Here is a 16,022-nt window from a genome sequence, read left to right on the forward strand (position 1 = left end):
CGGCCCTTTTTTTTTTTTTTTTTTTTTTTTTTTGAGACAGAGTTTCACTCCTGTTGCCCAGGCTGGAGTGCAATGGCATGATCTTGGCTCACTGCAATCTCCGCCTCCCATGTTCAAGCAATTCTCCTGCCTCAGCCTCCCGAGTAGCTGGGATTACAGGCATGTGCCACCACACCCAGCTAATTTTGTATTTTCAGTAGAGACGGGATTTCTCCATGTTGGTCAGGCTGGTCTCAAACTCCCAACCTTAGGTGATCTGCCCGCCTCAGCCTCCCAAATTGCTGGGATTACAGGTGTGAGCCACCGCGCCGGGCCCTGCCCAGCTAATTGTTGTATTTTTAGTAGAGACGGGGTTTCACTATGTTGGCCAGGCTGGTCTCAAATTCCTGACCTCAGGTGATCCACCCGCCTCGGCCTCCTAAAGTGCTGGAATTACAGGCATAAGCCACCATGCCCAGCCACATTTAACTTTAAATAACCATATGTGGCTAGTGGCTAGTGTGCCAGATGGCCCAGCTTCATGGTGTCACTGGTCCCTTCTACTTCTCCCTAAGCCTTCCATGTTGGCCACTGGGATCACCCTTTAGTGAGGCCACACCTCTCTGATTTGGGTGGGTCCTGGCCTCCTTGCAGAGCTTTGACACACACACATGTGTATATTTTTTTGCCTACCACCCTTTGGCTATTCAACCTCTCACTTAAATCTTACCTCTTGGTGGGGCACAGTGGCTCACACCTGTAATCCCAGAACTTTGGGAGGCTGAGATGGGAGGATCTCTTGAGGCCAGGCCAGCCTGGGCAAGATAGTGAGACCCTGTCTTTATTTATAAATTCTTAAAAAAATTAAACCTTGTCTCTCCTCAGTGTGGGGTCCTAGGGCCCAAGTGGTGGCTCTCTGTGGTCCCCTCTACTCCCTGTTGGTTGGTTCACAGCTGGGGACTGTTGGATGCCATAGGCCAGGGTGGCACTGCCCTCTGCTCTGTGGCTAGCACCTGGCCTATCTGAACTCTCCTTGGGGACCGTCCTCCCACATCCACAGGAGGCACCACCAGACTCCACCAGTCACTAAGCCACAGCACCGCCACCTCCTGCTGCCTCCTCCAAGAAGCCTGCCCTGGTTGCTCTGTGCTGAGTTAGCCATCAACTGGCACCCAACCGTGGGAATCACAGCTGCGTCTGTGGCTCCTTCATGCCCCCTCTGACCTCTCTCCAGATGGGGCTGCCCAGAGATTGCTGCCACCCTAGAGGCCAGCACACTGTGGGGCCATGGGTGACAGGCCAGCCCTGGGGAGGGGGTTGTTGGGAAGTGGGGGTTTGAAGAGGTGGAGGGTGGCTGAAGCCCTACTGCCAGGGTAATATTCTCCTTGCAAAGCCCAGCTGGGCGCCGCCCCTTCCTCCAGCAGCCTCCCCACGTCTCCTGGCGCTTACAGCAGAGGCTGCCGTTTCAGGCTGCGGGGACCGGGCATCCCCAGGTGTCCAGGGCTCCCGCTGTCCGGGCTCTAAATCGAGCGCACCCAAGGGTGTTCCCCCTCCCGCGCCCTGCCCGACCTGCTGCCGCGGCTGCCGGCGGCTTGGGGACCAGCAGCGGCTGGGAAAGGCGGGCTTGGGGATGTCCCGGGGGGCAGGCGGGCTGGCCCGGGAGAGGGGCAGGAACAGACGCCGGCAGCGCTCTGGGGAGAGGAGGAGAACCGAGAGGCCCTCCAGCCGAGCCCGGCTGCCAGCAGCCTGGAGACGAGCGAGCCAACTTCCTGGGGGACAGCTGGGCCGCCTGCGCCCCGCTGGCCCATCCCTGGTGGGGAGGGGCGGGACGGGGGGCTGCCTGTCAATCAGCTCCCCAGGAAGCGCTCAGAGCCAGCGCATCATCTCCGCGGCAAATTCGGCTCTAGAAATAACTTTTTTCTTTTTTTCCCCTCTTATGATTCTCCTAGCAAGGGGCTCACCCCTTACTCACCCCAGGCAGCTCATGGTGGCCTCTTTCGGTGGTGGTCGCCTATGCTCCGCTGCAGAACCGAGAGCTGCGTCGGGGCTGGGGTGGGGTGGGGGGCGGGGAGGGTGGCCAGCCCAGTCCCTGACATTGGCCAGGCCCAGAGGGAGGGGCAGGCTGCGGGGTGAATGGCAGCAAGGGGAGGGGGCGGGCTGAGTCCGGGAAGGGGGAGGGGAGGGATGGGGGAGCAGTCGCAGGCCCGGGAGGCTGGGTGAGGAGGGAACCCCGGCGGGATCCAGGGAGGGAGAACAGCAGTCCAGCCTAGAGGGGGCTTGGTCCAAGCTGGGCAGGCAGCGAGGGCCTCCAAGGATGGAGGTGGAGTCAGGAGATTCCTGGGTCCCTCCAGGTGAGGACCCACCAGGATTTTTTTTCTTCTGACAAATAAACTTAGAGCAGGCCAGGCGCAGTGGTTCAGGTCTGCAATCCCAGCACTTTTGGAGGCTGAGGCGGGCGGATCATTTGAGGTCAGGAGTTCGAGACCAGCTTGGCAAACATGGTGAGACCCCATCTTTCTTTCTTTTTTTTTTTTTGAGATGGAGTCTCACTCTGTCGACCGGGCTGGAGTGCAGTGGTGCAATCTCAGCTCGCTGCAACCTCTGCCTCCCAGGTTCGAGCGATTCCTCTGCCTCAGCCTCCCGAGTAGCTAGGATTACAGGCACCTGCCACCACACCCTGCTAATTTTTTGTATTTTTAGTAGAGACGGGGTTTCACTATGTTGGCCAGGCTAGTCTCGAACTCTTGATCTCATGCTCTGCCCTCCTCAGACTCCCAAAGTGCTAGGATTACAGGCGTGAGCCACCATGCCCGGCGGAGACCCCATCTTTACTGAAAATACAAAAATTAGCCAAGCGTGGTGGCATGGTGGTGCCCAGCTACTTGGGAGGCTGAGGCAGGAGAATCGCTTGAACCCAGGAGGCAGACTTTGCAGTGAGCTGAGATAATGCCACTGCACACCAGCCTGGGTGACAGAGCGAGACTCCGATTCAAAAAAGCTTAGAGTAAAACAGAGCGGAAGAGCAGAAAGTGCACCGCTGACCCTGCCCCTGGTCCTGTGACTGCTCCCAATTTGCTGTGTGGCTGTCTCTGGGAAATGGGGTTAATAACAGCTCTTAGGTGACTTAGTGAAAGAGTGTTCCTTTAGGGTCTGCTGAGGTCCTTGGCACACATTCATCATCATCATCAAAAGGCATCAAAGGGCCGGGCACCTGACTCATGCCTGTAACGCCAGCACTTTGGGAGGCCGTGGTGGGCGATTGACTGAGCTCAGGAGTTTGAGGCCAGCCTGGACAACATGGTGAAACCTCATCTCTAAAAAAATACAAAAATTAACTGGGCATGGTGGTGCACACCTGAAGTCCCAACTACTCAGGAGGCTGTGGCAGGAGGATCACTTGAGCCCAGGAGTTGGAGGCTACCGCGAGCCAAGATCATGGCACTGCCCTTCTGCCTGGGCAACATAGCGAGATCCTGTCTCAAAACAAAACAAAACAAAACAAGAAGAGTAATCAGGCTGGGTACGGTGGCTCACGCCTGTAATCCACACACTTTGGGAGGCCGAGGTGGGTGGATCACTTGAGGTCAGGAGTTCGAGACCAGCCTGGCCAACATGGTGACACCCCATCTTTACTAAAAATACAAAAATTAGCTGGGTGTGGTGGCGCCTGTAATCTCAGCTACTCACGAGGTTGAGGCAGGAGAATTGCTTGAACCCAGGAGACGGAGGTTGCAGTGAGCCGAGATCACGCCACTGCACTCCAGCCTGGGCGACAGAGTGAGACTCTGTCTCAAAAGAAAGGAAGATGAAAGAGGGAAGGAGGGAAGGGAAGGGAAAGGGAAGGGAAAGGGAAGGGAAAGGAAGGGAAAGAAAGGGAAAGAAAGAAAGCCAGGTGCGGTGGCTCACGCCTGTAATCCCAGCACTCTGGGAGGCCGAGGCAGGTGGATCACCAGGTCAGGAGATCGAGACCATCCTGGCTAACACGGTGAAACTCCGTCTCTACTAAAAATACAAAAAAAATTAGCGGGGCGTGGTGGCAGGCGCCTGTGTCCCAGCTACTCGGGAGGCTGAGGCAGGAGAATCGTGTGAACCCGGGAGGCGGAGCTTGCAGTGAGGCGAGATCTCGCCACTGCACTCCAGACTGGACGACAGAGTGAGACTCTGTCTCAAAAAAAATAAAAAGAAGGAAACGAAGAAAGAAAGCAACAGAGAGAAGAAAGGAAAGAAAGGAAATCAAAGGGCCAAGAGCAGACACGGTTTGTAGAGTGGCTTTGGTGGGGGGTACTGGAGCCCCACATGGCACAGTCCTGGGGTTCCCTGCCCTCACATTGTGCCATTATCCTGTCTCAAGAAATAATTGGAAGTGTCTGGTATCCTGTTGGAGAGTTTTACAATCTAGGTTTTAGGGTGGAGCAGGACAGACTGTGATCTTTTTTTTTTTTTTTTGAGACAGTGTCTTGCTCTGTCACCCAGGCTGGAGTGCAGAGGCGCAATCATAGCTCACTGCAGCCCCACCCTCCTGGATTCAAGAAATCCTCCAGCCTTAGCCTCCCAAGTAGCTGGGACTACAAGCATGTGCCACCACGCCCAGTTAATTTTTATTTCTTATAGATATGGGGTCTTTCTATGTTGGGCGGGCTGGTCTCCAACCCCTGGCCTCAAGTGGTTCTCCCAGCTCAGCCTCCCAAAGCACATGGATTACAGGCAGGAGTCACCGTGCCTGGCCAAGATGGTGACTTTAGATCAGAAGGTGGATCCTTTCTGAGGTCTGTCCCAGCCCTTCTCCCATCACTCAAAGTGGTACCCTGGCATCTGGCAGAGCCAACAGCTGCCTTCTCAGGGTCATTGGCCTACCCTTGTTTGGGGGTTGCAGGTATGTTGCCATGCAGTTCGAGAACAGGCTACCATCTACCATCTCCCACCTGGGCTGGAAGGGGTGCTTGGGTTGGCTGTGGGGGAATGACGGCCCTAATTGAGACCCACCCTGCCTGTCTATCCTGCCCCCTGCCTGCAGTACCTGAGGTTGTCCAGGAGTGGCCCGCAGGCCTCTCGGGGCAGCGCCAGGGTAAGAGCCCACACCAGGTCATCCACCCGCTGCTCAGCTGCAAACTGCTTCAGCGCGGCAAACACCTGCTCCTTGGCAGTCGGCTGGTCCTCCAAGATTTCATCCACCTGCAAGGAGGGGTCCTGTGAATGACCAAAAGGGATCCAGAGTGGAACCCTGGAGAACTGCTCTCCTCTTTCCTTTCCTCCCTCAGTTTACCTCCACGGGATGGCTGACATGGGCATACCACCTGAGTGCTATGCCCACATCATGCCACTTCTTTTTTTTTCTTTTTTTGAGACAGAGTCTCACTCTGTCCAGGCTGGAGTGCAGTGGTGCAATCTTGGCTCACTGCAACCTCCGCCTCCTGGGTTCAAGTGATTCTCCTGCCTCAGCCTCCTGAGTAGCTGGGATAATAGGCATGCACCACCATGCCCAGCTAATTTTGTAATTTTAGTAGAGACAGGATTTCTCCATGTTGGTCATGCTGGTCTCAAACTCCTGAACTCATGGGGTTACACCAGCCTTGGCCTCCCAAAGTGCTGGGATTACAGATGTGAGCCACCACAGCCAGCAATATCATGCCATTTCTAACCTCATATCCTCATATCTGCCCTGCGAAGTGGGCCTGGTCACATGGTTAGTATCTTCATTTTATTTATTTAATTTTTTATGTATATTTATTTATTCATTCATTCATTTTTGTGACAGAGTCTCACCCTGTCACCCAGGCTGGGGTGCAATGGCTCAATCTCCGCCCACTGCAACCTCTGCCTCCCAAATTCAAGAGATTCTCCTGCCTTAGCCTCTAAAGTAGCTGGGATTACAGGTGCCTGCAACCACACCTGGCTAATTTTTTGTATTTAGTAGAGACGGGGTTTTACCATGTTGGCCAGGCTGGTCTCAAACTCCTGACCTCAGGTGACCTACCCACCTTGGACTCCCAAAGTGCTGGGATTACACGTGTCAACCACCGCACCCAGCCAATCTATTTTAGTTTAATTTTTTATAGGCATCATCTCACTCTGTTGTCTAGGCTGGAGTGCAATGGTGTGATTATAACTTACTGCAGCTTCGACCTCCTGGGCTCAAGTGATCCTCCCTCCTTAGCCTCCCGAATAGCTGGGACCACAAGTGTGTGCCTACATGCTTGGCTACTTTGTTTTTTTATAATCCCTCATCTACTTAAAGAGACCTGGCTAATTTAAAAAAAAATTTTTTTTCTGTAGAGATGGAGTCTTACTATATTGCCCAGGCTGATCTCAAATTCTGGGTTCAAGTGATCCTTCCACCATGGCCTCCCAAGGTGCTGGGATTACAGGCGTGAGCCACCTCTCTTGGCCAGCATCTTCATTTTCCATGTAAGGAAACTGAGGCTGGTAGAGGTGACGGCGTCATGGGACGAAAGTGAAAGGTCGGGATTCAAACCCAAGGAGAGCTGTTCTAATAAATATTGTAAAGATCAAAGGAATGAATATAAAAGCTTAAAACCATGCCAGGCACTCAGTAATTGCTAGTTACTATTATTATAATACTACACTCCCTTCCATACTGTGAGCTGAGAGATCCCACAGAGAACATTCTGGCTCCACAAAAAAAGTCCTGGCACATTAGCTTAGCCCTGAATTTTGACTCCCCCAGTTCTCTCTCCAAACTTTTATTTCTTTGTCTTTGTCCCAAACCAGTTGATACTAATCAAGGCATATCTGTGTGGCCATTGGAAATGAGTGTGCAAATGGACACACTGGAAATGAGCGTGCAAATGGGCACGTTGGAAACAAGGGTGCAAGTGGTCATGTTGGAAACGAGCGTGCAAAGGGTCATGTTTCTGGAAGGCAGGTTGTTAAGTGTGTCCAAAGCCCATCCTTTTACCCAGTGATCACACATCTAGGAATTTATCTTAGATACATCCTGGCAAGACACATGCACGATGATGTATGAGTGAGTGGTTCACCTGTGTATTATTTCTAACACTGAGACGTTGGCAGCAATATAAACATCTGACAGTAGGAGCTAAATAATTGCAGTACATCCATGTGGGAGATATTTGTAGTTTCTTGGCTATCCAGGCCAAAACCAAAGAGGAAAATCTCAGCCGGGCGTGGTGGTTCACAACTGTAATCCCAGCACTTTGGGAGGCGGGCAGATCACTTGAGGTGAGGTGTTCGAGACCAGCCTGGCCAACGTGGTGAAACCTCATCACTACTAAAAATACAAAAATTAGCCAGGCGTGGTGGTGGGTGCTTTTATTCATCCCAGCTACTCGGGAGGCTGAGGCAAGAGAATTGCTTGAACCCAGGAGTCGGAGGTTGCAGTAAGCCGAGATCTTGCCATTGCACTCCAGCCTGGGCAACAAGAGCAAAGACTCCGTCTCAAAAAAAAAAAAAGAAAGAAAGAAAATCCCAAAGTAGGTGGAAGGCAAGATCCTGGCAGGGCCAGGGGCAGTGGCTTACACCTGTAATCCCAGTGCTTAGGGAGACCGAGGCAGGAGGATTGTTTGAGGCCAGGAATTCAAGACCATCCTGGGCAACATAGCATGACTCCATTTCTACAAACATTTTTTGTTTGTTTGTTTGTTTTAATTAGCCAGGCATGGTGATGCACGCCTGTAGTCTCAGCTACTTGGGAGGCTGAAGTGAGAAGATCGCTTGACCTCAGGAAGTTGAGGCTGCAGTGAGCCAAGATTGTGCCACTGCACTCTACAGTCTGGGCAACAGATCAAGACCCCATTTCAATAAATAAATACGAAAATAAAACCATGAAACAGGGAGTGATGGCTAAGGAGTGCAAATTTCTTGTTAGAGTGATCAAATTGTTTGAAAATGAATGGTAGTGATGGGTGTTACAATTCTGTGAACGTATTAAAAATCGTCGAATCGCCGGGCGTGGTGGCTCATGCCTGTAATCCCAGCACTTTGGGAGGCCGAGGCGGGCGGATCACAAGGTCGGGAGATCGAGACCATCCTGACTAACACGGGGAGACCCTGTCTCTACTAAAAATACAAAAAATTAGCCGGGCATGGTGGCGGGCGCCTGTAGTCCCAGTTACTCGGGAGGCTGAGGCAGGAGAATGGCGTAAACCCGGGAGGCGGAGCTTGCAGTGAGCTGAGATCCGGCCACTGCACTCCAGCCTGGGTGACAGAGCGAGACTCCGTCTCAAAAAAAAAAAAAATCGTTGGATTGCCCACACGTCATACAATTTAACAACTGAAAGCACATACTCCATGAGACCCCTCCCTTGTTGGCTGAGGGTCTGGTTGTCTCTGAGCACTGACAGCTGGAGCTGACGCTGAAGCAAGGCTGGGCGACTGAGTGAGTCCATGAGTCGTTCACATCTCCCTCTCTTGAGGACTTGTGGGTGCAACTTCAGCCTGAACTGGGGCTGTCAGGCCCCACCTTTCTCACCCTCATCCACCTACAAACTTCTCAACAGACTCTACAACCTTCCCTTCCATCTTCTGCTCTCAGAGGCTGAAGAGGCCCCCTTCCGGCCGGGTGCGGTGGGTCACAGCTGTCATCCCAGCACTTTGGGAGGCAGAGGTGGGCAGATCATCTGAGGTTAGGAGTTCGAGGCCAACCTGGCCAACATGGTGATACCCCCATCTCTACTACAAATACAAAAATTAGCTGGGCATGATGGCAAAAGCCTGTAATCCCAGTTACTCGGGAGGCTGAGGCAGGAGAATTGCTTGAGCCTGGGAGATGGAGGTTGCAGTGGGCCAAGATCGTGCTACTGCACTCCAGCCTGGGTGACAGAGCAAGACTCTGTGTAAAAAAAAAAAAAAAAAAATCCTCTTTCCTAGTCGAGGCCAAACCACCAGGCCACAGACACCTCACCATTCCCAGTCTTCACCCTTTCTTCCTGCCACCTACTTGTCATTCAGCTTTCAGCTCAAAGATCATCTCATCAGGCCACCCTTTCCTGGCCACCCTGTCAAAGGGGGTTCCATCACTCTCACTTCACCCTGTTTATGCCTCCACTTTATTCATCATCATCTTTTATTTTTTCTTTTTTGGAGGCAGGGTCTTGCTCTGTTGCCCAGGCTGGAGTGCAATGGTGTGATCATAGCTCCCTGTGGCCTTGAACTCCTGTGTTCAAGTGATCCTCCCATCTCCGCCTTCTGAGTAGCCAGGATCACAGGTGCACACCACAGTGCTTATTATTTTTTGAGACAAAGTCTCACTCTGTTGCTCACTTTGTTGCTCTGTGCAGCGTCGGGATCTCAGCTCACTGCAACCTCCACCTCCTGAGTTCAAGCAGTTCTCCTGACTCAGCCTCCCAGGTAGCTGGGATTACAGGCAAATGCCACCACATCTGGCTCATTTTTGCAATTTTTGTAGAGATGGGGTTTCACCATGTTGGCCAGGCTGGTCTTGAACTCCTGACCTCAGGTGATCCGCCCACCTCAGCCTCCCAAAGTACTGGAATTACAGGTGTAAGCCATTGTGCCTGGCCTATCATGATCTTTAATAGCTTGTGTATTGATTAATCTACTTGCTTACTGTCTCTTCCCCTGCAGTAATGTTAGGTGTGAGAAGTCAGGCTCCTTGTCTGTGTTGCTCATGGCTGTTTCCCCTGTCCTGCACATCATAGGCCCATGATCAGTGACTGGTAAATGCATGGTATTCTTTTTCTTTCTTTCTTTCTTTTTCTTTTTTTTTTGAGATGGAGTGTCACTGTTGTTGCCCAGGCTGGAGCACAATGGCATGATCTCGGCTCACTGCAGCCTCTGCTTCCCAGGTTCAAGCGATGCTCCTGCCTCACCCTCCTGAGTAGCTTGGATTACAGGCACCCGCCACCACACCCAGCTAATGTTTTGTGTTTTTAGTAGAGACAGAGTTTCTCCATGTTGGCCAGGCTGGTCTCGAACTCCCGACCTCAGGTGATCCACCCTCCTCAGCCTCCCAATGTGCTGGGTTTACAGGCATGAGTCACTGCGACCGGCCTGCATGGTTTTCAGTATCTCTACTTCTCCATTCCCTGCAGCTTATATAAATGTTCAAGTCTCTCTCAAGCTATAAATAAATAAATAACAAGCTGGGCACAGCGGCTCATGCCTATAATCCCAGAGCTTTGGGAGGACAAGGTGAGAGGATCGCTTGAGGCCAGGAGTTGGAGACCAGCCTGGGCAACATAACCAGACCCTGTCTCTAAAAAATGAAAAAGTTAGCCAGATGTGGTGGTGCACACCTGTAGTCCCAGCTACTCGGGAGGCTGAGGTGGGAGGATCTCTTGGGTCCGGGAAATCAAAGCTACAGTGAGCCATGATCACACCACTGTGCTCCAGCCTGGGCGACAGAGCAAGACCTGTCTCTTTAAATAAATAAACAAACAAACAAATAAATTTAAGACAATCCTCCTTCGGTCCTGAAAGCTGCTCATTCTCCTCCCTTTTCTAGTCCAGAGCCGTCTATACGTGCTGTTGCTGTACCACTGCCCTTTGCCACTGCAGTTCACTCTTGCACTTGTGGCTCTGCACGACCCTGCTCCGGCCAGAACCCCAGACGGTGACTCCCAGACCTCAATCTTCAGGCCAGAGCTCGTTGTTGAACTCCAGAACTGTATATCCACCTGCTTTCTAGATGATTCCAAAAGGGAGGAGAAGTAGCAAGAGGCTTCGAAGGTTTCCAGTCAGAGGCCGCGTTCTGTGCACGTCTGAATCCTAGCACAGACACACCATGAGTCTGTGGAACCGCCTGTCTCCCCCACCCAGGTGTGATGCCTGTCCAGCCCCAAGCACAGGGCCTGGCACATATTAGGCACTCGGTGAATGTGGATGGGACTGAACCAAAAAGCAGCCTTGCATTGCACTTCCTGCAGGCCCCCAGCTCACCTCTGTTTCCCTACCTGTGAGCGGGCCAGGCTTGCAGCACCAGCCACCCCCTCCCCGTGCACGCGCCGTGCTGAGAAAGGTTGCCGGTTTGGAAATCAAAGTCAGCAGCAACCTCGATTCAAAGGAGAACATGGCTGGCTGCAGAGATGTTTTATGTAAGAAAGAGGAGAAAATAGTTCCTCCCTCCTGGGGCCTGTGCCACACTATGGTTTCGGTGTCAGTTATTACCCAGATGTTCTCAGCCTACATCTAAGCATGAGGTATCATCACGGGACACTAATGGATTTTCTATTAAATATCAGCCACTTCAAGGAGGAAAAACTGGGGCAGGCAGAGAGCGCAGGCGACAACTGGAGGGCTGGTGATTGAAAACCAACCAGTCCGGCGCCGTGTCTCATGCCTGTAATCCCAGCACTTTGGAAGGCAGAGGCAGGCGGATCACTTGAGGTCAGGAGCTTGAGACCAGCTTGACCAACATGGTGAAACCCCATCTCTACTTGAACTCCTGACCTCAGGTGACCCATCTGCCTCGGCCTCCCAAAATGCTGGGATTATAGGTGTGAGCCACTGTGCCCAGCCAAGCCACCAAGCCTGGCCGGTCTCTACTTAAAAAAAATACAAAATTAGCCGGGCGTGGTGGTGCAAGCCTGTAATCCCTGCTACTTGGGAGGCTGAGGCAGGAGAATTGCTTGAACCCAGGAGGTGGAGGTTGCAGTGAGCCGAGATCACGCCATTGCACTCCAGCCTGGGCAACAAGAGTGAAACTCTGTCTCGAAAAAAAAAAAAGATAGAAAGAAAACCAACTGGGCTCCACAGAGGCCCTTCATCTTCCCGAGGCAGTCATTTTTGGAGATTCACTCTCAGCTTTTGTGGGTGCCAAGCAAGCCCTAACCGAAATCCTCCACTCCCTTGTTCCTCCTTGCCTGAAAACACACTGCAAGTGGCCTGGGCAGCCTGTCACATTCTACCCTCAGCGGAGTGCTGCCCAGCCCTGCTCTTAGGCAGGTCTTCTTTCGCATCCTGCCCTGTTTGGGGCTCTGAACGTGCCCCCTTCCAATGCTGCAGGGATTAGATGGGGTCTGGGATAGACCTTTGGTTCCATGGCAGGTGATCCGGGATTGTAGCAGGCATTACTTACACTCACCAATATTTCTAGGTCTTTCCTCTTTTCTGGACACACATTAGACTACATTTCCCAGCATCCTTAGGGAACAGCAGTGTGACCAGTTCTGACCAATGAGCACTGAGGACAGGTGCTGTCCTAACAGCAGATGCACAATTTTCCATGCTCTCTTCCTCTTCCATAGGGAACCCTGAAGCTTCACATCGAGATGGAGGAGTCTGAAATACTGAAACCTCATTTGGACATCAAGCCACCCTAGAAGGTCTCCTGACCCCCTAGTGGACTCTGTGGTTGAAAAGTAAACTTCTGTAGTGCAAAGGCACTGAGATGTTGATTTTGGATCAGGCATAGTGGCTCATACCTATAATTCCAGCACTTTGGGAGGCTGAGGCAGGAGAACTGCTTGAGGCCAGGAGTTTGAGACTAGCCTGGGCAACATAGCAAGACCTCATCTCTCCAATCTTTTTTTTTTTTTTAAATCAGCCAGGTGTGGTGGTGCATACCTGTGGTCCCAGCTACTAGAGAGGCTGAGGCAGGAGGATCACTTGAGCCCAGGAGTTGGAGGCTGTAGTGAGCTATGACTGCACCACTGCACTCCAACCTGGGCAACAGAGCTAGACCCTGTCTCAACAACAACAACAACAAAAAATATTGAGTTTGTTTGTTATAGCAGCAGAGCCTGTTGTGGGTACAGGAAGAAAGTCACAGCTTTGGAAGATCTGAACATTGGTGATGGAGGGAAGCTGGAGTTGAGTCCTGTGTGTATATAAGCGTGTGTACCTGGCCACAGAGGCTGGTCTGCTCAGGGTCAGAAAAGCCCATTCGAGGGATCAGGCTAGGATACATGATAGAGGAGACACTCCTGAGGGGGTTAATTTGGAAGGGTTAGGACTGGACCAAGCTTGGGCACTGGAGGAGGCCAGAGTGGGTGGGGACCTGATGCCTGGGCAGTGGGCTGGGAGGCATTTCTGCAATAGTCAAACTCCAACAGAGTTTCCAGGCTCCCTGACCTCCCAAACCTGACGGCCAAGTGTTGCTGGGGCAGAACTGAGCAGATTGCCTTCTGTGGAGGAAAAGTCTGTGAGCTTGATAACACAACAGGGTGACTATAGTCAATAATAATTTAATTGTACATTTTAAAATAACTTAGGCCAGGCACAGTAGTTCATGCCTATAATTCCAGCACTTTTGGGAGGCCGAGGTAGGCAGATCTCCTGAGGTCAGGAGTTCGAGACCAGCCTGGACAACATACATAGTGAAACCGCGTCTCTACTGTAAATACAAAAATTAGCCAGGCATGGTGGTGGGCTCCTGTAATCCCAGCTCCTTGGGAGGTTGAGGCAGGAGAATTGCTTAAACCCGGGAGGCAGAGGTTGCAGTGAGCTGAGATTGCACCACTGTACTCCAGTCTGAGTAACAGAGTGAGACTCCGTCTCCAAAAAAAATAAATACAAACTTAAAGAGTGTAGACGGATTGCTTATAACTCAAAGGATAAATGCTTGAGGGGATGGGTACCCCATTGTTCATGACATGCTTATTTCACATTGCATGCCTGTATCAAAATATCTCAGATACCCCATAAATATATACACCTACTAGGTACCTACAAAAATTAAAAATGAAAATACTGTAAAAAAAGTCAGCCGGAGTGGTGGCTCACACTTGTAATCCCAGCACTTTGGGAGGCCGCAGCAGGTGGATCACGAGGTCAGGAGTTGAAGACCAGCCTGGCCAATATGGTGAAACCCCATCTCTACTAAGAATACAAAAAAAAAAAAAAAATTAGCTGGGCCTGGTTGCCCACACGTGTAATCCCAGCTACTCGGGAGGCTGAGGCAGGAGAATCACTTGAACTCGGGAGGTGGAGGTTGCAGTGAGCCGAGATTGCGCCACTGCACTCCAGCCTGGGTGACAGAACGAGACTCTGTCTCAAAAAAGAAAAAAAAAAAGTAAGAGCTCAAGTGTCCCAGCGCCAAGCAAATACTGAGTTTCCAGGCTTCACGTCCACAGGGGCCCGAAACTCAGGCAGGGGTAGGGACCGAGTGTTGTGGCTCCGGACTATTTCCTAGTCGCACACAGGCTCACTTTTGGTTCCATTCAAGTATTAGTGAAATAAAGGCCTTGGGATCCCATCTGAAAGCCCTGGAGGACAGGAGTGAAGGCGAGTGGTGTGGGAGGTTGCTGTACGGGGACCTTGTCGGTGGCCTGGGGTAGATGTGACCATACTAGTCAGTTTCTTCTTTTATAACCGTGTCACATCCCAGGTTTCTTGGAATTGCCTGGATCTGTCCAGCAAATGGCAGGTTCCTGCAAATCAGGGGTTGCTTGAAATTCAGGCCTGAGACCAACTCCATCCTCCCTCTTTCCATCCCAGCCCTGGGTCTCTGAATGGTGCCTCCATCTTGCCTTGTGGCCACTCCCCACTTCCTGCAGGTGACTCAGGTCTTGGGTTCTTCTTGTGGCTGGAGGTCTGATCCATTCCAAGCTCCTGATTCTTAATCTTCAGGGCCACTCTAATATTCCACCTGCAACCTATCACAGCCTGGTTTCTGCCAAAGTCAAGAGGAAATGCCTTTGGAAGTGAACCCAAACTAGGGCCTTCTGCAGCCAACAAGCCAGAGAGGCCGCTGTGCAAGGGCAGGCCTAATCCTGGTTTTGTGGGGGCTTAGAACAGGTGTGACTCTTTTACACTTTTTTTTCGTTGGGGGGAACGGAGTCTCACTCTGTCACCCTGGCTGCAGTGCAGTAGCTTGATCTCAGCTCACTGCAACCTCTGCCTCCCAAGCTCAATTAATCCTCCCACCTCAACCCCCTTGAGTAGCTGGGACTACAGGCGTCAGCCACCACACTTGACTGCTTTTATACATATATACATATATATATATATTTTTTTATAGAGATGGGATTTCACTACACTGCCCAGGCTGGTCTCAAACTCCTGAGCTCAAGTCATCAGCCCTCCTCGGCCTCCCAAAGTGCTGGGATTACAAGCGTGAGCCACCTCACCCCACTGGCTCTTTTACATTTGATCTTAGATGAAGGGCCAAGAAGCGATATCTGTGGCTCTTTTTATTTTATTTTTTCATTTTAGAGACGGGGTCTCACTCTGTCACCCAGGCTGGAATGCAGTGGTGCAATCATAGCTCACTGCAGCCTCAAACTCCCAGGCTCAAGTGATCTTCCTGCCTCAGCCTCCTGAGTAGCTGGGACTATAAGGCACGCACCACCATGCCCAGCTAGGTTTTGATTTTTTTTTGTAGAGATGGTGTCTCATTATGTTGCCCAGGCTGGCCTTGAACTCAGGGTCTCAAGTGATCCTCCCACCTTGGCCTCCTAAAATGCTAGGATTACACCTAGCACCTGGCCTGCAGTTAAGTTTTAATGGAGTGGATAGACAGGGAAAGGGGCACGTGGGAACCTTCTGGTGTCAATTATTCTATAGTTCACATTATATTTTTATCTATATCCTATTATTTTATATATTGATTACGAGGGTGGTTATTCAAGGGTGTATGCATATGGAAAATTTATTGAGCTGTACACTTAATGCACTTTACACCTATAGTACGTTAATAAAAAAAAAAAAAAAACAAGTGAATAAAAATTGCAAAATTAGGCCGGGCGCAATGGCTCATGCCTGTAATCCCAGCACTTTGGGAGGCCGAGGCAGGCAGATCACTTGAGGTCAGGAGTTTGAGACCAGACTGACCAACATGGTGAAACAACAACAACAACAAAAAATTAGCTGGGTGGCCGGGCGCGGTGGCTCAAGCCTGTAATCCCAGCACTTTGGGAGGCCGAGACGGGCGGATCACGAGGTCAGGAGATCGAGACCATCCTGGCTAACATGGTGAAACCCCGTCTCTATTAAGAAATACAAAAAAAAAAAAAAAAACTAGCCGGGCGAGGTGGCGGGCGTCTGTAGTCCCAGCTACTCGGGAGGCTGAGGCCGGAGAATGGCGTGAACCCGGGAGGCGGAGCTTGCAGTGAGCTGAGATCCGGCCACTGCACTCCAGCCCGGGCGACAGAGCGAGACTCCGT

General features: G+C 51.5%; 1 protein-coding gene across 1 annotated transcript in view; it reads right to left on the minus strand.

The window, feature by feature from the left end:
- The window catches only part of GRID2IP (Grid2 interacting protein), a 57,688-nt gene that overhangs the window by 40,748 nt on the left and 918 nt on the right, over positions 1-16,022 (minus strand). Inside the window, exon 2 of the mRNA XM_025378461.1 lies at positions 4,997-5,151. Coding sequence (XP_025234246.1) covers positions 4,997-5,151 — 155 coding nt within the window. The remainder of the gene's footprint in view (positions 1-4,996; positions 5,152-16,022) is intronic.

Source organism: Theropithecus gelada, chromosome 3 (genome assembly GCF_003255815.1).
Source record: "Theropithecus gelada isolate Dixy chromosome 3, Tgel_1.0, whole genome shotgun sequence".
In the NCBI taxonomy this organism is placed as follows: Eukaryota; Metazoa; Chordata; class Mammalia; order Primates; family Cercopithecidae; genus Theropithecus; species Theropithecus gelada.